General features: G+C 39.5%; 1 protein-coding gene across 1 annotated transcript in view; it reads right to left on the bottom strand.

The window, feature by feature from the left end:
• The window catches only part of LOC100521743 (cubilin-like), a 314,323-nt gene that overhangs the window by 255,217 nt on the left and 35,413 nt on the right, over positions 1 to 23,693 (bottom strand). Inside the window, exons 15-17 of the mRNA XM_021064811.2 lie at positions 22,002 to 22,183; positions 19,622 to 19,784; positions 18,041 to 18,228 (exon numbers count right to left, since the gene is read on the bottom strand). Coding sequence (XP_020920470.2) covers positions 18,041 to 18,228; positions 19,622 to 19,784; positions 22,002 to 22,183 — 533 coding nt within the window. The remainder of the gene's footprint in view (positions 1 to 18,040; positions 18,229 to 19,621; positions 19,785 to 22,001; positions 22,184 to 23,693) is intronic.

Raw genomic sequence — 23,693 nt, forward strand, 5'->3', positions numbered from 1 at the left:
GGCCATCTAGTTTAAATCAATAGTCAATATCTGTGTTATAGAGTTATGGTCACGAGCATAGTCTAGAGTCACGTAGACTGGATTCAATGCCCACCTCTGTCATTTACAAACCCCTACACTTAATAACTTCGAACAAGTTACTAAATCTAAGCCGAGCTCAAGGAGTTATCGAAGCACAAAGGTGTGAATTTTGCCTAGTCCTAGAAAATGTAGACTAAAGAAAAGCTATTGTTATTCCTGCCCTTTTCAAAGGTAAAAACACTACAAGTATTTCACCCACGTCAGGAATTACTCCGTGGATATACCTACTACCCATATTATGTAGAATTATGTTGGAAGAGCAAGCCATCCGAATGTAAATCCATTGCTGCCGGGACCTGTGCTGGTGATACTACTGTGAAAGACAGTTGCTGCTCACAGGAACTCTAGCAAGCACAATCTTTTTAAAGCATGAGTGTCATGTTTAGGAAAGTGCAGGTTCCTGGATTACTACGTAACAGAATGGGGCTCAATAGGCACCAAATTAGGCATTTTGGAAATTTGTGAAGGCATTTTTTGGTTTTGTTTTAATTTTTTTTTTTTTTTGGCTTTTTAGGGCTGCACCCACAGCACATGGAAGTTCCCAGGCTAGGGGTCCAATGGAAGCTACAGCTGCCAGCCTACAGCACAGCCACCGCAACACCGGATCCTTAACTCACTGAGCAAGGACATGGATCGAACCCTCGTCCTCATGGATACTAGTCGGGTTCATTAACCACTGAGCCACAACAGGAACTCCTGTTTTAATTATTAACATGATGGCAGTGGGACCCTATTGCAATTTGTAGCTGGAGACCAAAGATACCTGGAAATATAAGACACAGTCACACACAGCAAGGATTAGCCTAGGACCTGTGTCACATTCATTGCAGTGAAAGATGTATGTGTAAAATCTAGCTGTATTTTTTATTTTTGTCTTTTTAGGTCTGAATCCATGGCACATGGAAGTTTCTAAGCTAGGGGTCGAATTGGAGCTATAGCTCTATTTTACGTACTAAATGCGAAATATTTTTGCCCAATTGTAATACACAGTGAATTTTCCAGGATTACAAGTAGAGTGTAAATCAAAAGAAGTTCTTTTTTTTTTTTTTTTTTCCTCCTCCTGGAAATCTGCCAAGAGTTGGTCACCATTTCAGGAAATTCATCACCAATCTACAGAGCCATGTCAGAGCCATGGCCTGCATTTTTACTGCAGGATTCAAACGGTACAGGGAGCAAACGATTTATGACTAGTGCAGCTTGCCTAGGCTTTTAACATACTGACATTTTTTTTTTTTTTTTACTTTGCTCTACTTCTCCTAAATCTTACACGTACAACTTTATTTTTACTTATGTAAAGTACATGCATAATGTGAGCTTATATCCTCTATACATTTCATTTCAGAATAAAGTTGATACAAGAAGGTTTTATAGTGGAGAGAACCACTGATTTAACCAAAAAGTTGGAACTCCTACAGAATATTTCTCAGCAGAAATCATTTTTAAGCTGAAACTTGAAAGAGTATCCAGATCTAATGAACAGGCAGTAAAGGGAGCGGCTTAAAAGTCTGATTCTCAAAGCTGGTAACACAGTAACACATTACTCTGATCCATAACTGGTATAAATTTCTGGAAAATAATTGGACAATATGGATCAGGAATCTTGGAAATGTTCATAGTTTTGCAATGTTAGCAACTTCCCTGCTAACATTCTATCCTGAGGAAACCGTTCGAAATACAAGCAAAGACACACAAAGATCTACAGCAAAGTACGTTCTTTTTTTATTTGTTTTTTTGGCAGTGATGCCGGCATGCAAACATTTCCGGGCCAGGGATCAAACCCATGCCATAGCAGTGACAGTGCTAGATCCTCAACCTGCTGAGCCACCAGGCAACTCCAAAATACAATGTATAATAACAAGAACTGAAATCTTCCACATGTCTAAGAATAGAAGGGTGATTAAATAAATCATGATACCACCATATGGTAGAGTCTTACACAGACACTGGAAATCACATGCCTCTCCACTGATTCATCTCGAACCAGTTCCTTTCTAGGAGTTACCGTGCAAATTTCACATCCTGCCATAAAGTTATGCTAACCAGCTCTCTAACCAAACAGCAAATCTCTGAGAAAAGAGGAAATTTCTGTATCACCTTCAGGAGCGGACACAGAACTATGCAAAGAGCTGTGTGACAGAGGCTTGCTGATTCATTAATTTTAAGGTGCAGTGTGATGGCTCAATTTGTGTCCGCGCCGCAGACATACAGCAGTGCTTGGAAACCAGAAAGCATGAAACACAGAGTAAGCTATCTTCCTGCTCTCGAATCCTCCAGGGTGCCATTCACTCTGCTAAGACTGTAGTATCTCTTTTCTAGTTTGCCCATTAGAAGATGACAAGAAGGAAGAAAAACAGCCAAAGAGCTGCAGAGCAAGCTAAAGTGAGCTGCTCCCCTGGGCCTCCCTAATGAAATTCAAGGACCTGAGCAAGGAGAAAGGCAGCTGCAGTGCAAATGTTTTAAGAACTTAAAGGGCTCAAGGGCCTTAACCCTAGAAGGTACAATGGATTTTGGCTCTGTTTCTCTCTCTCTCTGTGGAAATGAAACCTTATTAATTCTGAAAGCCTGTATTCTCCCTGGACCCCAGATAAGGCAAGACTGTAACCACAACCTCCAAACACTCTAAAGTGACCCCCAAGACTCCTGCAGCATATCGTGCATTCAATATCACAGGCCTGGTGAGGCTGCCTCCTCCCCCACAATAACAGACCCCTCTCTTTCCTTTGTGCCTGGGCACTGGGATAGACTGGGCTGTTTTTCCTAATTATTTACATCCCTCCTGAAAGAGGGCTGAACATCGGCTCTCATCGTCTTGTGACCCGTGATGCTACCACATGGAGAATTAATATTTATCCCTCCCACTGACTCTGGGCTTGGCCATCAGGCTTGCTTTACCCAAAAGAAGGTGGGCAGAAGTGATGAACTGGCTTCTAAGAAGAAGCTTTGGGAGTCACTGCATGATGACCAAGGGCTCTCACAAGACCAAGGGCTGGGGTCCCAGGGCAGCTGGGACAGGGACCAGATCAGCAGAGCTGCTCAGTGATCCCAAGCCAGCATGTTAACAGAGTGAATAAATACACCTTGTTGTAAGCCTCAGAAATGTTTTGTTATTGCTTTGGATTTGCTTTACTGTTACTGGCTGTTTGTTATTGCAATGTAACCTAGAGAAAGATGACTTGTATTTGAGGCTTGGTGGTACTAACATATTGTTTTTTCTTAAGAAGTCAGGTGAAGCCAGGCTGTGGCCACTGGTAGAGGCATCTTCATGCCAGATACACAAGATTCACTCCTTTTTTTTTTTTTTTTTTTTTTTTTTTTTTTTTTTTTTTTTATGGCTGTACCTGCAGCACATAGAAGTTCCTAGGCTTGGAACTGAATTGCAGCTGAAGGCCTACACCACAGCCACAGCAACACCAGATCTGAGCTGCATCTTTGACCTACACCACAACTTGCAGCAATACTGGATCCTTAACCCACTGAGCAAGGAAGGGGATCAAACCTGTATCCTCAGGACACTATGTTGAGTTCTTAACCCACTGAGCCACAACTGGCACTCCCAGATCCATTCTTCACTGTGGGTCACATTTGCACAGAAAGGACAAGGACCAGTTCTAGTTCTAGTGCTGTGTGGACAGGCCCAGACTGTTCATGGATTACCTTGTCCTTCAGCAAACACTGATTGTTTCAGGCCCAGAGACTCAACTTATAACCTGTGACCCATGATTTTTAGCCCTACGGACTAGCCCAAATGGCTTCTGATTTTTACATTCAGCAGATGAATCTAGTTCCTGAAGACAAATGACCCACACAAAATATTTTTACATAAAAATTAGTTCTGACAAAGGAACATGTCCTATAGGAAAAGCTAAAATTAACTGGACTGAGGAACACAGTTTATATGAAAGGTCAGGTGTGTCTAGAGCCCGGTCAGAAGTAAAAGCTTTAATATCTGTTATAGATCAGGTCCCACTGTCCAGTCTTTTGCTTTTAATGATTTTTGTTTTTTTCCATTATAGTCTATTTACAGTGTTCTGTCTATTTCTACTGTACAGCAAAGTGATCCAGTCATCCATCTGTCTATCTATCATCATCTATCTATCTATCTATCTATCATCTATCTTCTTTTTCACACATTATCCTCCATCATGCTCCATCACAAGTGACTGGGTATAGTCCCCTGTGTTATACAGCAGGATCTCATTGCTTATCTACTCCAAATGCAATAGTTTGCATCTATTAACCCCAGATTCCCACTCCATCCCACTCCCTCTCCCTCCCCCTTGGCAACCACAGGTCTGTTCTCCAAGTTGACAAGTTTCTTTTCTCTGAAATGTTCATTTGTGCCATATATTAGATTCCAGATATAAGTGATATCATACGGTATTTGTCTTTCTCTTTCTGACTTACTTCACTTAGTATGAGAGTCTCAAGTTCTACCCGTGTTGCTGCAAAATGGCATTATTTTGTTCTTTTTTATGGTTGAGTAGTATTCCATTGTGTATATGTACCATATCTTAATCCACTCATCTGTCAATGGACATTTAGGTTGTTTCCATGTCTTGGCTATTGTGAACAGTCCAAAGCCCAGTCTTAAATGTGCTTATTTGTTTGTATCTGCTATGTATCCAAATTTGTTTTTACATAACAATTTCACAAATCTAGTTAAGTATTAAATCTCAATTCAAAGCAAACTAAATATGCTGCCACTTAGGCTGGACCCAACTAAGAGCCAAAACCAGAACCTTACCAAACAGTGGTGTTTAACATGTGGCTTCTTGAGAAGTAAGTGTCAGATTGAAATGTCCCTTATCTAGATAAGGACTTGATCCTGGAGACTAGCCCTGGGTTAATCTGGGTGCACAGAAGGGGGATGTGGCCTCCTTCCAAAAGGAATAAAGGGAGGGGGATAAGAGATAAAAGAAGCCACACGAGAACTAAAATGTATTTTCTTAGGTTATTATTCTTGGTTACTCATTATTATGTTTCATGATTTCCTAGTAAAAATTTTAAAGCTTTTTCTGCCTCTTAAAACAGTGGAGCTTCTAATATCTCTATCAATAAAGTACATTTATCCTTCATCAGATTTTTTAAAACTTGCTTTTCTAAAAGCAGGGGTACATGTCTAATTTTACCTAGAAATGTGTTCCCACAGGGCTGCAAACGCCAATACATCACCCGCTCCTATCCGCCTTTCCCCTCCCATCATCATCAAGAGAATCATCGTCACGGAGTTCCTGTTGTGGTACAGTGGAAACAAATCTGACTAGTAACCATGAGGTTGTAGGTTCGATCCCTGGCCTTGCTCAGTGGGTTAAGGATCTGGCTTTGCTGTGGCTGTGGTGTAGGCCGGCAGCTACAGCTCTGATTTGACCCCTAGCCTGGGAACCTCTATATGCCTCGGGTGTGGCCCTAAAAAGCCAAAAAAAAAAAAAAGAGAGAGAGAGAATCATCATCATGTGACCTGTTACTAAATAACTATTCACAGTGGGCCAGGCACTGTGCTAAGAACATTCTGATTATTTCTTTTCATTTAGCAAAGCTGAGTTGTTTACCTCCATGTACAAAGCCCTGCAGAATCTAGTTCCCGTCTAACTCTAGTTTCTTTCTTCCTCTCCTTTGCGATGCCAGCCATACTCATCTATTCGCAATTCTGTGGGTGTGTGTGAAGCTTTTTGTCAATTCAACCTCTGAGGCTCTGCTGGCACCTTTCCCTGGAATGGTCCTTCTCTCCCTTCTCTCGGCTCTTGGCATTGCTAATCCCTTCTCATCTTCAGACTCGAATCTGACATCCCCGGGGAAGCTACCGCTAAGCGTTCAGCTTAAGTCATCACCGTGTTATTTTCTCTCATATACTTTCTTTCCTTCACGATACTTTGCCCACCTTGAAATTATGTGGTTTGGGGCTTACTTGTTTCATACCTCTGTGTTCTGCACATCCACCTCCAGCACAGTACCTGGCACTGAAGTTACTTAATAAATATCAAGGAGTTCCTGTCATGGCGCAGCAGAAACGAATCCGACTAGGAACCGTGAGGTTGCGGGTTCGATCCCTGGCCTTGCTCAGTGGGTTATGGATCTGGCATTGCCGTGGGCTGTGGTGTAGGTCACAGACATGACTTAGATCCTGTATTGCTGTGGCTATGGCATAGGCTGGCAGCTGTAGCTCCGATGGGACCCCTAGCCTGGGAACCTCCATGTGCCGCAGGCGTGGCCCTAAAAAAGCAAAATAAATAAATAACTAAATAAAAATTGTTGCAATTCCTACTTAAAAAAATGAACATAAAATAAAGTCCAAAGTCAACTTTTAAATAAATAAATAATAAATGTTTAGAACATGAGTACATAAATGCGTGAATAACTTCTAATCCTTCCGGAAAGAATAATATTACTGTTTCTGAGGTGGATGAGAAACCTGAGGTTTACTGATGTTAAATACCTCGCCATTGGTCAAACGGAGACTTGAAGTCCTTTGTCATCTTTTCATGCAAGATTGTTTTCGTTTATACCTCTCGATCTGCCCCAATAGCACCCATGCTCTGATAAACATCATTTCCAAATCCTCTTCTCACTCCGTGCTCTCCATCTCCCTTACCCACTGGGTCTGTGATCTCCACAGAAGCATGCAACTCCTTGACCGACAGGACGGATCTATGCCACACGGTCCCTCACGGGCCCCAAACTAGGTGGTTCTACCCTCTCAGTCCATGGCCTGGCTTCCTCAGCACCAATCGGTAACATTATCTCAACTGAGCAATGGCGTCTTTTTTTTTTTTTTTTTTTTCCTTTTGTCTTTTTAGGGCCGTACCCACGGCATATGGAGGGTTCCAGGACAGGGGTCTAATCGGAGCTGTAGCTGCCAGCTTATGCCACAGCCACACCAGATCTGAGCTGGGTCTGTGACCTACACCACAGCTCACAGCAACGCCATATCCGTAACCCACTGAGCGAGGCTAGGATCAAACCCACAACCTCATGATTCCTAGTTGGATGCAATTCTGCTGCACCACGATGGGGACTCCATGCAATGGAATCTTTTATTACTTCAATAAAAAGCACCAAGATGGCCAAGCAATTGTGGAAAAACTGTTTTGACAACAAAAATGCTAGAAACTAACCAAAAGTTTCTAGTCTCTGCCCAAACCCCAAATCCAATATTCTAAGAATGCAAACTCTTGACAATCTTCCCATTTCCCCCCTTTTCCCCCCTAAGATCTCTAGAAAGACATTTCTTTGAACTAAAATTAATGTCCACATGTGCTTAACTGGAAAACAATAGCCCGCAGGCAACTCTGGTGCATTTGCTTGCTGCAGCTACATTCCTGCTCCAGTTGCCAGAGGTCTTATTCTTTCTCTGCCCTTTCAGTTTATACCCTTAAGAATTTTTCTGTGAGTCATGAGTCATGAGGCTCTGACCATCGACGACGTGTCCCTTTGAGGGTAACAAGGCTTAGGCAGACCAAAAGTCACAGCCCTCCCTCAACCAACCCCAAGGCTGGAGCTGAATAGCTTCCATGCCTAACAAAGACCAAAAGGAAGTCCTTTGTGAGGGCGAATCCATCTGAAGGCCCCTGGGGAGGTGGCAAAACCTTGGAGGGCCCAGTGGGAGCACAGGGGGTGGTGGCTCAGGGAAGGAGGGACAGAGGAGGTGATGAAGGGTTCAGAGGCAAGTCAGACCTTCAGTTTTCCAGTTTACTGTGCTCTCTCATCCCCCCCCCTTTTTTTTTAGTTTTCTTTAACATCTTAGAGATTTTTACTTGGTTTTGATGCACAGCCTTTTCTTTTTCTTTTTTGTTTTGCCATTCATGTCATTTTCTATTTCCTACTTTGACCCAGTAATTATTTAGGAGAGAGTTTATAGACTTCCAAGAAATTGGACATTCACAAATCTTAACCCTAATATCTAGTTGCATCACACTGTGGAGAGATATGTGTACAATTTCTGTGTCGTGAATTTCCTGGGCATGGCAAGCAGTGTCAAATAGGATGAATTTGTCCGGCAGTGAGACTTGCAGAATCAGTACACATGCCCTAGATTGCAGAAGCCAAACCGAAAGTAACTTACTTTTCCCTATCATGTTAATTAGAGTTATCAACTTTTCTATGCTGTTTACTTCCATTTTGCTTTCCTTGTCTAAGAAGGAATCAGTTCTCCCAGAAGCCCTCCTGTTTCCCCAGAAATCTCCTCTCCTTCCCCTTCCATTGTACCTCTCTTCTGTGCTCCCCTTCTACCCACCCAGTCTTGGTGGGAGGGGGACAAAAGACTTGGGGTAGGTCAAGGAGATCTGGTGAGGTGAGCAATTCTATTCATTTCCTTCCATGTCTCATTTCAAGACATGGCCTTAATATCACATAAGCTTCCAAAATTATTATTCAGCTTAGTACTTGCCTTCACTGGGATTAAAAATTAAACTTTCATTACTACCTTATGTGTCCTTCAGTCAGAGTTCTGATGGCTTCATTTGCTTATGAAATATTAATGAGAGCTGCTTCTTTTTATTCTGGAAAGATGGTTCTATCACATTCATTGAACCATTCTATATAATTTAAAAGCTCTCATCGACAAAAACAGATGGACCGAGAGTTGATCTATTCTTGCTATGCCTAATTCTTCTGCTACCAGCCACATCACATCACCTGGGGACAATGTACACTTTTAGAACTGGAGATTGTATTTGCCGTAGCAATATAAATCCAAGAATTAATACATAAGTGTGTGTTTCCTGTTTAATAACAAAAGAAAAAGAAAGAGATGCTGCCATGAATCTGGGCAATACCACATTTGTTAAATAGTTATATTTCATTCTCAAAGAAATGTTTACGGAGCTCTCTTACAGAGCAAAAAGTCTTTCAAAACCAGACTCTATATGAAAGAGATACACTAGGCATTCACATCTTAATCTACATTTAAAGGGCATGTTCTCATGGCAACAAGATATCTGGAACTACAAAAGGAGAAGATTTGAGATTCTTAAATCACATCTATTCAGACTCAAAAGAAAGGTTCCGACTATCATTCTCTCACCTCTCTCTAGAATTACCTCCCTATTCTTCGCTCTTTCTAAAACTTTGGGGGGGGTGGTCTCTCTCTCTCTCTCTTTCACAAATAGAGTTGAGAAACGGCAAGGTCACCCTCCCTCCAAACCGCCAATGTATCTTAAATACCAGTCTCATTTTTTTTTTTATTCCTTTGATAAAACATGGTCATTTTTAAGTATACCTTTAAAAAAATAAAACCACTATTTTGGGGAGCAATATGCTGAGTCATAATAAGGTCATTTGAATTGGATCCTTCCTGTATCACATTCTTCAATACCCACTGTCTGAAGCATATGAAAAGAAGTGGATGTACTTTTCCAAAAGAGGCTTAGTTCACAAATTTTCCCAATAAATAGATAAGATTACTGGCTAGAACTTTGATCGAAGCCATCACACACCTATCTAGAATACTCTGTAGATATATATAAATCCTGTTCTGACAATAACTAGAGTTAGACCTTGTGACCTCAATTTTCTCATTTGTAAAATTAAGGATTTAGATTAAATGACCTCTGAGGCCCTTGCTGGTGCTAAAGTTCTATAAATCCATTAGTTGTATTACTTTAAGACGGTCAAGGATACATTAGAAAAGTCTATTCAATTATTCAAATCACCGTACATGACCTGTCCTCCTAATAACAGAGTTCTTTTATTTTTTCCATTAATGACCCTTGAAGGAAATTTGATCGAGACTTTGTGGGTATGTGCGCACATCAGAATATTGATACTTCAATGGCCCACCATGAAAGGGCCTCATTGAATGTCTTCGAACTAATAAGTGCAAGACAGGAGTCAGCAATTTGGCCTGAGAACACTTTGCATTTCTACAATGGTTTTAACTTTTAATCTATTTTTATGATTTATTTCCTTGATGTATCCTTACAAAGTTTTGAGGAAAATGTAGGGTTTCTCATAGAGGTAGGAACTCAAGTATCCCAATAAAGACTTGTCCGAGGTTATACAGTCAGCAAACGTCTGAGTAAATTAAGAACTTAGACACAGCGGTGGGTGGAGATGGTAGAGTAGAAAGACCCAGAGGTCACCCTCTCCCATAGTCACACCAAGTTTATAACTATTCAGAGCAACTATCTATCCATGAGAATGACCTGAAGACTAGCAGAAAATATTTTCCACAACAAAAGATATAAATAAGGAACTATAATCAGACAGGTGGAAGTGTCAGAGACACAATACAGTTAAGACCCAGGCCCCCAGGGAGTTGCCCCACAAATGGGAGGATGCTCATAATCACATAAGTTCTTCCCAAGAAGTGAGGGGTCTCAGCTCCATATCCGACTCCCAAGCCCCAGGGGAACTACACTAGGAAGATGAGCCCCAGAAGGTCTGGCTGTAAAGGCCAGTGGGGCTGATGTACGTGAGAGACAGAGGGCCATGGGAAACAGAGATTCTGCTCTGAAAGAAAGCACGCAAAATCTCACATGCTATGAGTCATGGTGCAGAGGCAGTAGTTTAAAAAGAGCCTGAGTCAGACCTGCTTGCTGATCTCAGACAGGCGCCAGAGAGCCAGGAAGCAACTAGGACTCCTTGTGGGGACAAAGACATTGGTGGCAACCATTTTGGGGACCTCCTTCTACCACAAAGATACTTGTGCTGGCAAGGGCCATTTCAGAGTCTTCCCCCTAGCCTATTAGTACCAGGGGCTTATCTGACCACCAGTGGGCTGCCACCAGCATCAGCTCCTCAGTCCTGTATCCAGTCATCCCAGGACCTGGTCACACCCACCAGCAGACCGGCATCCACCCCAGGACCTCATAGGCCATGTAGCCAGTCATACAAGAACACAGCCCTACCTAAAAGTAGGCCCATCACCAGCTCTGAGACACCCCCCTCCAGCTATGTGGCCAGCCATGTAGGACCTAGCCCCATCAAACGGTGGGCCCAGCACTAGCTCCACAATACCTCAGGCCACATGGCTTGGACCCACCCACTAGTGGGTTGGCAGCAACACAAAAAATCAGGCTTAAAAGCAAATGGGTCAGGAGTCAGTCCCACCTACCACTGTGCCCAGAGCAATTGGTTCTGTCACAACAGAAAGGGCCACTCAGCCCACAAAGAGGGCACTCCTAGAGCATATAGTTCTAGCATATTGACAAGTGGGGAATATGTAGCAGGCCCCATCAGACATCTCCTACATAAGGCCACTTCTCCAAGATTGAGAAATGTGACCTATCTACATAACACATAAAAATAAACACAGAGAATCTGGCAAAACGAGGAGACAGAGAAATATGTTCCAAATGAAGGAACAAGGCAAATACTCTGAAAAAGAACTAAACATAGTGGAGACAAGCAATCTACTCAATAAAGAGTTCAAGGTAATGATCTTAAAGATACTCAATGAACTTTGGAAAAGAATGATGAACACAGTGAGAAGTTTAACAGAGAAAATATAAAGAAGATAACAAACAGAGCTTAAGAATGCAATAACTGAAATAGAAAGTACACTAGAAGGAATCAATGAATCAGAAAACCAGAAGAGATAGTATTGGAAATCCCCCAGGTTGAAAACAAAAAAAGGCTTTTTAAGAATGAGAACAGTTTAAGAGACCTCTAGGACAACATCAAGTGTAATAACATTCACATTAAAGGGGTCCAAGAAAGAGAAGAGAGATAGAAGGGGCAGAGAACTTATTTAAAGAAATAATATCTGAAAACCTCCCTAACCTGGGAAAGGAAAACAGACATTCAGGTCCCATAAGCATAGAGAGTATCAAACAAGATGAAACCAAAGAGGTTCAAACCAAGAACCTCTTAATTACATTGTAATTAAAATGGAAAAAAAATAAAAAGCAAAGAGAGAATATTGAAAGCAGCAAGAGAAAAGCAACTCATTACACACCTGGGAATTCCCATACAACTATAAGCTGACTTTTCAGCAGAAACTTTTTAAGCCAGAAGGGAGAGTAAGAATATCTTTGAAGTGATAAAAAGAAAATACATACAATCAAGAATACTCTATCTGGAAAGACATTATTCAGATTTGAAGGAAAGATAGTTTTATAGACAAGCAAAAGCTAAAAGTGTTCTGCAACAGTAAGCCAGATTTACAAGAAATTTTAAATAGTATTCCATATAAATAGAAATGAAATCTGGAGTAGCAACACTTATATAAGACAAAATAGACTCTAAAACAAAGACTGAAACAAGAAAAAAAGAAGGGTATTAGATGATTGGGGATCAATCTGACAAGAAGGTATAACAATTATATGTATATATGCACCCAACATAGGCATACCTAAATACATAAAGCAAATATCAACAAATATAGAGGGAGAAATTGACAGTAACAATAATAGTCTTTATAGTTTAACACCCACTTACATCAATGGACAGATTATCCAGAGAGAAGATCAATAAGAAAACATTGGCCTTAAATGACACATTAGCCCAGATGGACTATACATAATGTTTGTATATAAATATTCCATCCCAAAGCTGCAGAATACACATTTTTTTTCAAGTGCACATGGAACATTCTCCAGGGTAGATCACATATTAGGCCACAAAACAAATTTCAATAAATTTAATAAGATTGAAATCATATCAAGCATCTTTTCTGACCACAACAGTATGAGACTAGAAATTGATTATAAGGAAAAAAATCTGCAAAAAAAGAAAAAAATACAAAGATGTGGAGGCTAAAAAATATGCTACTAAACTACCAATTGGTCACTGAAGAAATCAAGAAGAAATCAAAAAATACCTGGAGATGAATAAAAAATATAATCACAATGATCCAAAATCTAGGACACACATAAAAAACATTTCTAAGGCAGAAGTTAATAGTGATAGAAGCTTATCTCAGGAACTAAGGAAAATCTCAAATAAACAATCTAATTGTACATCTAAGGGAATTATAATAAGAATAACAAAAAAATCCCCATGTTTGTAGAAGGAAATAAATCGTAAAGATCAGAGCATAAATAAATGAAATTAAGACTAAAAAAATAGATCTACTCAAGACAATATCAGCAAACCAAATTCAGCAATACATTAAAAGGGTCACACACCATAATCGAAAGGAATTTATACCAGGAACAAAAGGATGGTTCAATATCTATAATGTAATCAATATGATAGGCAACATTAACAAAGAATAAAAACCATATGATCATCTCAATAGATGCAGAAAAATTTTTTGACAAAATTCAATACCTACTTATAAAAACTTTCAAGAAAGTGGTCAGAGAGGGCACATATCTCAACATAAGAAAGGTCATATATGACAAACCTACAGCCAACATCATACTCAACAGTTAAAAAAAAAAAAAGTTGAAATCATTTCCTTTATGATCAGAAATGAGACAAGGATGGTTACTCCCTCCACTTTTATTTCACCTAGTATTGGAAGACCTAGTCATAGCTATTAGACAATAAAAAGAAAAGGAATCCAAGTTGGAAAGGAAGCAGTAAAACTGTCAGTTTGAAGATATGATACTATATAGAGAAAATAGTAAAGATAACACCAAGGAAACTCTAGAACTAATGTATGAATTCAGTAAAGTTGCAGGATATATGATTAATGTACAAAAGTCAGTTTCATTTCTGTACACTCATAATAAGGTATCAGAAAGAGAAAGTAAGGAAACAGTCTCATTTACAATTACATTAAAAGAATACCTAGGAATAAATCCAACCAAAGAGGTAAAAGACTTGTAGTCTGAAAACTATAAGATATGATGAAAGAAACTGAAGACAACAAAAACAAATGGAAAGATATCTATGCTCATGAATTGGAAGAATATTATTAAGATGACCATACTATCCAAAGCAATTTACAGATTTAATCTACAATTAAAATCAAATGCCAATGGCATTTTTTTACAGAGCTAGAACAAATAACTCTAAACTTCATATGGAAACATAAAAGATCATGAATAGGCAAAAGAATCTTGAGAAAGAAGAACAAAACTTGGTTTCAAATTATACTACAAAGCTATAGAATCCAAACAGTATGGTACTGGCACAAAAACAGACATATACATCAATGGAACTGAATAAAGAGCTCAGAAACAAACCCATATTAGTTGCTTATATGGTCAACTAATCTATGAAAAAGGAAGGAAGAATATACAATGGGGAAAAGACAGCTTCTTCAATAAATGGTGTTGGGAAAGCTAGACAGTTACATACAAAACAATCAGATTGGACTACTTTCTCATACCATAGACAAAAATAAACTTAAAATGGATTAAAGACCTACATGTAAGACCTGAAACCATAAAACTTCTAAAAAAAAACACAGGCAGGGAGTTCCCTTCATGGCTCAGTGGTTAATGAACCTGACTAGGATCCATGAAGATGTGGGTTTGATCCCTGGCCTCACTCAGTGGGTTAAGGATCCAGTGTTGCCATGAGCTGTGGTGTAGGTTGCAGACACGGCTCATATCTGGTGTTGCTGTGGCTGTGGTGTAGCCCAGAGGCTGCAGCTTTGATTCGACCCCTAGCCTGGGACCCTCCAGGTGTCACAGATGAGGCCCTAAGAAGAAAAAAAAAGGTAGTACATTTAGCACTATTTTGAGGAGGTGGGGGAAATGTCTCCTCAAGCAATGGAAGCAAAACCAAAAATAAACAAATGGGACTACGTCAAACTGAAAAGGTTTTGCACATCCAAGGATACTATCAACAATATGAAAAGTCAGCCCATTCTAAATAGGAGAAGACATTTGCAAACAATAATATACCTGATAAGTATCCAAAATACACAAAGAACTTATATAACTCAACATCAAAAAACCAAACAATTAAATTACGGGCAGAGGACCTAAACAGACATTATTCCAGAGAAGACATGCAGATGGTGAACAGATACATGAAAATATGCTCAACATCACTAATCATCAGGGAAATGCAAATCAAAACCACAAGAAGCTACATCATGTCAAAATGCTTATCATCAAAAAGACAACAAATAACAAGTGTTGGCAAGGATGTAGAGAAAAGGGAACCTTGGCGCACTGTTGGTGGGATTACAGATTGGTGTAGCCACTATGGAAAACAGTATAGAGGTTTCTCAAGAAAATTAAAATTAAGACTAGGATATAATCCACCCAGTCATCCACCTCTGAGTATTTATCCAAAGAAAACAAAAACACTACTTTGGAAAGATATGCATATTCCATTGTTCATTTCAGCATTATTTGCAACAACCAAGGGATGGAAGCAATCTAAGTGTTTGTTGATGGATGAACAAAGAAAATGTGGTATATATGTACACAAATACATACACAAAATGGAGTATGACTCCACCATAAAAAGGGATCTTGCCATTTGCGACAACATGGATAGATCTAGATGGTATTATGCTAAGTGAAATAAGTCAGATAAAGACAAATTATATGATTTTACTTGTATGTGGAATTTAAAGAACAACAACAACAACAAAAAAAAACAAACAAAACAAAAACAGACTCATAGATACAGAGAACAAATGGGTGGTTGCCAGAACAGAGGGCAATATGGGTGAGGAGGGCAAAGAGGCGTAGAGGATTAAGAGGAAAAAACCTCCAGTTACACGATAAGTCACAGGATGTAACATACACTGTAGAGAATATGGGCAATCACACTGTAATAACTTTGTATGGGGACAGATGGTTTCCAGACATGCTCTGCTAATCTTTACATAATGTCTATAAATGGCAAATCATGTTACACACCTGAAACTCACCTAATACTGTTTATGAACTATATTTCAATTTTTAAAATGCTCCCCCAAATAAAAAAATATATACATATAAAAATCTCAGATGAATTAACTCCAGCCCCATTCTGGCTACAAAACATTCTGCCCCTCTGCTTTACAATATTAAATCTTTCAATGCTAGCTTTATAATTTTATCTTCTGATGACTTCAGAACAATTCATTTCATATAACTCCTTATTGAAATTTAGTTAGAGTGTACTGAAAAGCCAGAGAGGGTAAACCACTTCAGGTGTTTTGGGCAATACTTAGAGACATTAGAACCACCACAAAAAATCTAATAGGGAATTTCTGTTATGGCACAGTGGGTTAGGAATCCAACTGCAGTGGCTTGGGTTGCTGCAGAGGCAGGGGTTCGATCCCTGGCCCAGCACAGTGGGTTACAAAAAAAGTATCTGGCATTGCCACAGATGTGGCATGGGTGGCAACTATGGCTCAGATTCAGTCCCTGGCCCGGGAATTTGCATGTGCCATGCGTGCAGCCATAAAATTAAATTTAAAAACATCAAAGAATCCAATAGAAAGGTACTCAGATTCCCCATAAAATTAGAGTTCTATTTTTGCCCAGCCAAGAAAAGCATTTTGCCCGCTTCCATGTTATAGTCCTGTGACCAGGGAGCCAGGTATGGAATTGGGAAATTCACAAGAGCTTCCTCCCTAGGGAAGGAGAGCCACCGCTTGTGGTCACAGCTACACTGCGGCTTGTCTGTTTTTATCAGAAAAGAGTACAACAGAAACTACTAAATTCAATTCCTAGACATGCAACTACAGACAAGCAACAAGTTCTCTATGCTTCAACCCCCTAGTATCGAAATAGGAGTAATTATGGTTGCTGTAAACATTTAGTGAATTAACACAGGTAAAGCATGCATCATGTCCAACAGGCAGGAAGAAGACAATTATCATTATCTATTTAGTTTATGATCATGTTTTAAAATTTTCAGACTAGCACCTGTGCATAATAAATACTCTCTCAGCATGAACTATGTTTACCATTCTCATAGTAAAAAAATGGATGTCAGAAATTTAATTTTTATTTATGTAAAAACATCTAAAAGTGCTTCATAACAAACACTTTAATGTGCTGTCTAAGGGACTTTAGAAAACATACGCTGAGTGAACATACACATGTGCCTTATTGTCTAAGTTTAAAATCTCTGGATGAATTTTTTAAAAGGCATTATTATGGTACCAGGGTCAATGTACTTCTTCATTACTGAGCTGTATTCAGACCTCATGCTAAAATTCTATGCTTTCTCTCAACACATGTGAAGGAGAGAAGAGGGCAAGAGGTTACATAGGTTTTTCCTGGAAAAATGATTTGTTCTAACTTCCATAAACAAACCAAACTGTCAATGCCCCTCTGAGTTTACATAAAAGGGTTGCACCCAACAAAAAATGTTTTGTTTCTCTTGCTCAACATTTTAATTTGTGGCTTGACCAATAGTTAAGCCAAAGAAATACCAGGCGAGGCAAACAAAGGCTGCCTTTTTGTTTCAGATATTCTTCTTCGTATAACCATCACACACACGTAAATCAGACTTTCTGAAGGAGAACAAGCAGCTCTGATGAAGGAACAAAGTCCCTAAACTCTAAAATTATCCAATGCTTTAACTTAAGTCTCTGCTGCTGACTAGCTAGCTCACTTGGGCAAATCCTTTCACTTGTCTGGGTTGAGTTCCCTCACACTGAAAGATGTCCTGGACAACCTCTGAAATCTGTATCATATTTGTAAACCCTATCAGTCTTACTTATTTGCATTCACCTTCATTATTAGCACTCAGTTTAATAGCATGTGATTTAGCGTTATTATGAGCCTCTAGTCTTACCTTTCCTTCTTGTTCTCTGCTATTCTATTACCAATCTCCTGGTTCACCATCTGTAGATCTATTTTTGGCAAATTCTTTCACATTCTCTAGAACAGCTGTTCTCAGACTCTAGCCTTCTAGTCTGCATCGGAATCAGTTTAGGGGTTGGGGCGAGGTGGGGAGTGGGGCATCTGCTAAAATACAGATTGCTGAGCCTACCCCCAGGGGTTCTGATTCAGTCCGTCTGGGATGGGGACAGAACTACATTTCTTACATCCAGATCTTCCAGGTGATCCATATGCTACTGACCCAACAACGCTCTGAAGACCTCTGTGCTACAGAATATAAAAAAATGTGGCTAAACATCAGACAAGTGCCACTAAGTAGCAAAAGTTACCTCAATGTAACTCTGAGAACAGCCACTCTGGCCTTCCAGCTCCACGTGGGTGAAGTTGACCTGGATTTGCTCTCCCAGGGGCTGCGTTATGACATAGATGCATTGTCTGCTGTGCGTGAAAGGTCCAGACAAGTCAGGAGAGAGAAGACCCTCTGGGTCTGTGAAGTTCCCTCCACAATGCAGGTCGGCTAAAGAGAGCACGGAAGAGAAGGGAAAGGTTACGTGGTTGGCCATTCCTCCAGCTCCCAGGCGTGAGATGCAATTTCTAAAAATTATACAAACACCTACCCCATCACACACCCACTCTATTCACCCTGTACAGACTTAATGGCTTTCATTATAGGATTTTCAGCTTGACATCTCGCACCTAAAGAAAAAGCTGTAGAAATGTGCAATCTGACTTTCAATCGAACATCCTCTTCCACCAATTGCCTTAAAAATGTATTTATGCTCTCCTTCACTCCAAAGAGATGGGAGGGCATTCATAAAATACATGCAACAAAATAAAATCTGTACCTAGAAAAATGAATCAGATTAAAAGGATAATGAATACAGAAGAGCAAGATGCAGTCAGGGGAAAACTGATGGGCATAGAAAGCAGGTATGGACCACAGAAATTATAGACAGCTGACTGCAGATTCACCCTGAAGCCAAAACAAATGGAGAAAGAGGACTAGTGAAAAGATGTTTATTGCTCTTTTTCCTGAGATTGAGGTTTAATGGGTGTTTTTCCTGTTAATTTTCACTGGGGCACAATGATATATGTCAAGAACAAAATCCTCTGGAGCCTGAAAATAAAAATCCGAGAACATTTCCTTTTTTTTTTTTTTTTTTTTTTGTTCTTGGTTTGTTTTAAGGTGCCAAACCAAGTTAACGGCAAAATAGTTATAAAATTGGACACATCTCAAGATAGACTGCATTTCCCTCCTGAGCAAGATCTCACAACAAAACACAAAAACAGCTGGGGAACTGGTGTCTGAATTATTTACTTTGGGGGGACCTCACACATATCTTCCATAATGCAGTGCCCATAATTCAGGGGCCAAGGGGTACTACACCATTAATAATAGAACAATGAGAAGATAAAGGAAAAATTTGGAACAGTGAGAGAACTGTTTATAAATACATGTTGTCAGTGGAAGTCACCTGCAGTTTCACAAAAGAATATTTATATATGTAAAACTGAATCACTTTGCTATACATCTGAAACTAACACAATACTGTAAGCCAACTATACTCTAATAAAAATTAAAAAAAAAAAATACAAAACAGGGGTTCCCATTGTGGCTCAGCCGGCTAAGAATCCAACTAGTATCCATGAGGATATGGGTTCGATCCCTGGCCTCACTCAGTGGTTTAAGGATTCAGCGTTGCCACAAGATGCAGCATAGGTGGCAGATGCAGCTCAGATGGGGCATTGCTTTGGCTGTGGCTCAGGCCTCAGCTACTGCTCCGAGTCATCCCCTGGGAACGTCCAAATGCTGCAGGTGCGGACATAAAAAAAAAAAAAATACAAAGCAGCTATAAGCACAGCGCTGTCCTTCACATTCATGCTAAGCTCCCAGTGATCACGTTACTCACAAGGTGTTGTCAAGTAGGTGATGTGAAACCCTTGGTCATTAATCTGGTTGTCGGAATGGAAATGAATTCTGGCAAAGGGACCTGTAGTCTGGAGTGGTGGGACAGAGAGGCTGGTGCAGAATTTCCCAAGAACGGGGTCCTGATGCAAAGGGCCATCTCGAATCTAAAACAAGAGAAGGAGTCATTACACTCAAAGTGGTCAGATTTTAACAAAGCCAGTTGTTTTGTACGTTAATGTCAGAAAACTCATCTTGAAAAGTGATGGCTCTGGGAGGTTCTCCTACCACCGAAAGTCTAACACAAGGTTGGGGCTCAGGAAAGGGGAGTCTCTCATCAACTCAGCTGCCTTATGTTGTGTCTGAATTTTAATTCTGAGGCTAGCTGTATACTTTGAATTTTTCTCCTGAATATTTCTCAATAGTTTCTTTCCTAGTCCCCCACCCCCACCCCGATGTTTTTGTTTTGAAATGATAAATGCCTAGCAATCCAGAAGAAATGAATGAATATATATTTAAAGACAACAGAAGAAGGAATGCCAGCAATGCGAATTAATGCCGAGCTTGGTCTAAGCACTCAGGAAGGTGAGGTGCAAAAGGAAATAATGTTAGATTAGATGTAACATAAAAAGTTTCATGAATTAAAAAAATACAACTTTAATTAAGTACCGCTGTAATGATGATGTGACCTTAGAAATGCTTTTTAATTGCTGGGTTTTAATTTCTTAAATAATCATGTCAACCACTCTATAATTCTGTTGTTACTGAAAATTCTGTCGTTACTGAAAATTCTGTCCTGCATAGAACACCCAGGCACCAAGGAAGTAAATATTTTTAAGTATCCAGTTTTGCCCAAATTACTTTTTCTACTGGCAACAAAGTTATAATGCAGCATTACTTCATTCCTGTAATTTAACTAGTTCCTTGAAATACGGTTGAGAAAAGAGAGGCGTTTCAATGTTACCAGAATGAGTGATTCGATTAGGTGTGTATCCAGGAGTTAATACATTGGGATGGGAAAAATGCCTCTAATTTTAATTTGATGGCATTTATTAAAATTAATTTCAAGAAAATTCACTCTATGCCAACATATAAAGAATTAGCTTGCTGATATCTTCCAGGGAGAGGTAGGTCTTCCAGTTATTCCCAAAGGTTTCAAATCCATTATACCTGCTAAATTTCTAATGACTTTAACTTGTGGAGATTCCGGTTTGACAGCCCATATCCTTCTATCCTTTATGAATAATTCCAGAGCTCTCCATTCTTCTCTAATGGACTTGGAAAAGCATTTTATATGTGTGTGTGTGTGTGTGTGTGTATGTATATATATATATATATATTTTTTTTTTTTTTGTCTTTTTGCCATTTCTAGGGCTGCTCCCACAGCATATGGAGGTTCCCAGGCTAAGGGTCTAATCGAAGCTGTAGCCACCAGCCTACACCAGAGCCACAGCAATGCGGGATCCGAGCTGCGTCTGCAACTTACACCACAGCTCATGGCAATGCTGGATGCTTAACCCACTGACCAAGGCCAGGGATCGAACCTGCAACCTCACGGTTCCTAGTCGGATTCATTAACCACTGAGCCACGATGGGAACTCCAAAAAAGCATTTTATCTTTTATCACTACTGCAAGGGGTACTGAGATGTATGGTGAACAACATATGAATTTAATCTTCTCTTTTTAATGTTTTAATCTTTAAAACATTAAAAAAATTAATGTTTTAATTTTTAAACATTAAAAATTTAATGTTTAAGATTAAATTTAAACATATGAATTTAATCTTTCCATTTTCTGGCTACAAATGGAAAGGTATGCTTTTGATGAACCTATATGCTTATGGAATTTAGACATAAAAGCCCTTTTATTTTTTAATCTTTTATTAATGATAAGCAAGAGGGGCAGAGGGGGACTCCTCTCCTCTCAATGACAATTGTCAATATATTCCAATGAGGCATACCCTTTAGCAGTCCATTTCAACACAATTGCTATTAAGTTGTTTTTCTTCTTGAAACTCTACAGTCAACTTGGGAAACACCTTGTCAGTTTATGAAAACTAAAAAACTGAATCTGCTTCAGGGAAGAGAGCCATTCCGGTGTGTGGGTTTCATAAATGCTGCTTTTCCCATGATAGGGGACTGGTTTTCCAGGAAATGATGGGAAGGCAAGGCAGTCAGAGTCCCAGATTCAAACGGAACCCAGAAGATGCAACACGCTGGCACAATTGCCAACAGGGAGTTAGCAAGACTTAGGCATCAACTGCCTGTTGAAGAATACATCCAACTATTGCTCATAATTTGTGGTAATTCAAGAGCATAATCCACCAGAGTTCCCTGAGTTCTAATCCTATCATGAGAAGTTCTATCTCAATACAATTGTTTACCTCAAGGTAATCTTTGCGGCAATCATCATGGTGCTCCAGGCTCAAGGTCCCAAAAGTAAATGTTATCAGGAGATCGGGACTGGCTATCACTTTCCACACACAATCTCTTCCTGGGGGATACTTTCCGGGATATCCTGGAGACTTAAGAGAACCGTAAGTCCCGGTCAGGACACCTCCACACTCTAAAATAAGAGGAAAAAAAGAGCTTTACATTTGTGTACAAGTTAGAATTCAGGTGGAATTATCACAGCCTTTCCTATAAGAAGAAAAACATTGTTTACATAATTATGCGACGCTTTGGACACCCTCGTAAATTGAGCAAGACTTTCTGTTTTCTGGTTTGATAAAGTTATAAATCCAGGAGTACCAATTGATAAATAAATGAATCACCCATGCATTGAGCTCCGAACTTATTAGCCATCTTATGGCAAAGTGATTTAAAATGCAGTTCTGAGGGATGAACAATGGGATGATAGATTTATGTTTTCTACTTTGAAGGAGATTAATTTTTGTACATTTAACTCTTCTTTTTTTATAGAGGTATAGTTGATTTATAATGCTGTGTTAGTTTTAGGTATACAATCAAGCAGTTCTGTTTTTTATACACATATATACATATACACATACATACACATATATTCAATTATATATGTATGTTCTTTTTCAGATTCTGTTCCATTATAGTTTATTTTAAGATACTGAAAAGAGTCCCCTGTGCTATACAGCAGGTCCTTGTTGTTTATGCATTTTATATATAGTAGTGTGTATCTGTTAATCCCAAATCCTCAATTATCCCTCCCGTCCAATTTTGTACATTAACTCTTAAAACATTCTCAAACTTCTGTCAACCCCATGCCTTTCAAAAGATTATTTTTTTACACTAGAACAGTTAAGTGCAACATAATTTTCATTTGAGAATTTTTCTTAACACTGTGATATAATTAAATCATTCATTTTATAAACTAAGAAATTCAAATCTGTGTCTATGAGTGGTCGGTTAAGCCACTTTCCCAGGAATAGAGTGAGGGAAGAATGGGGCGAGGGTTTCTGATGTCGACTCCACCACCATGTCCATTACACCCCATTATCCCCCTAAAGTTCTATATCAGGGACTGGAAGAGACTCTTTTTTTTTTGTCTTTTTTTGCTATTTCTTGGGCTGCTTCCGCGGCATATGGAGGTTTCCAGGCTAGGGGTTGAATTGGAGCTGTAGCCACCAGCCTACACCAGAGACACAGCAACGCAGGATCTGAGCCGCATCTGCAACCTACACCACAGCTCAGGGCAACGCCAGATCGTTAACCCACTGAGCAAGGGCAGGGACCGAACCCGTAACCTCATGGTTCCTAGTCAGATTCGTTAACCACTGCACCACGACGGGAACTCCTGGAAGAGACTTTTCTTTATTAATACCCACATTTATTTAACAAAGAATCTGGTGGCTTATAAGAAATGCAAGTGTAAATCAGAAGAACAGAAATACTAAATATAAATCTAGATGAGTAAATACAAATCAGAAAAAAATAAGGTAACATTTCAGATATGCAAATTATGAAATGTACATAGCTACGCGGGTCATTCAGACAAAAGTTATGTTACAGAAGTAAAAAGTAAAACAACCAGTTACATAATTCTCACTGAGAAAACATCTCATTAGGAAGAGTGAGCAAAATAAAATGTTAACAGGAAACTG

This window comes from Sus scrofa, chromosome 10 (genome assembly GCF_054392235.1).
Source record: "Sus scrofa isolate SSC_HxYL_T2T_F1_AM1 chromosome 10, Sscrofa_HxYL_maternal_Yorkshire_Landrace_v2.0, whole genome shotgun sequence".
NCBI classification, from domain to species: domain Eukaryota; kingdom Metazoa; phylum Chordata; class Mammalia; order Artiodactyla; family Suidae; genus Sus; species Sus scrofa.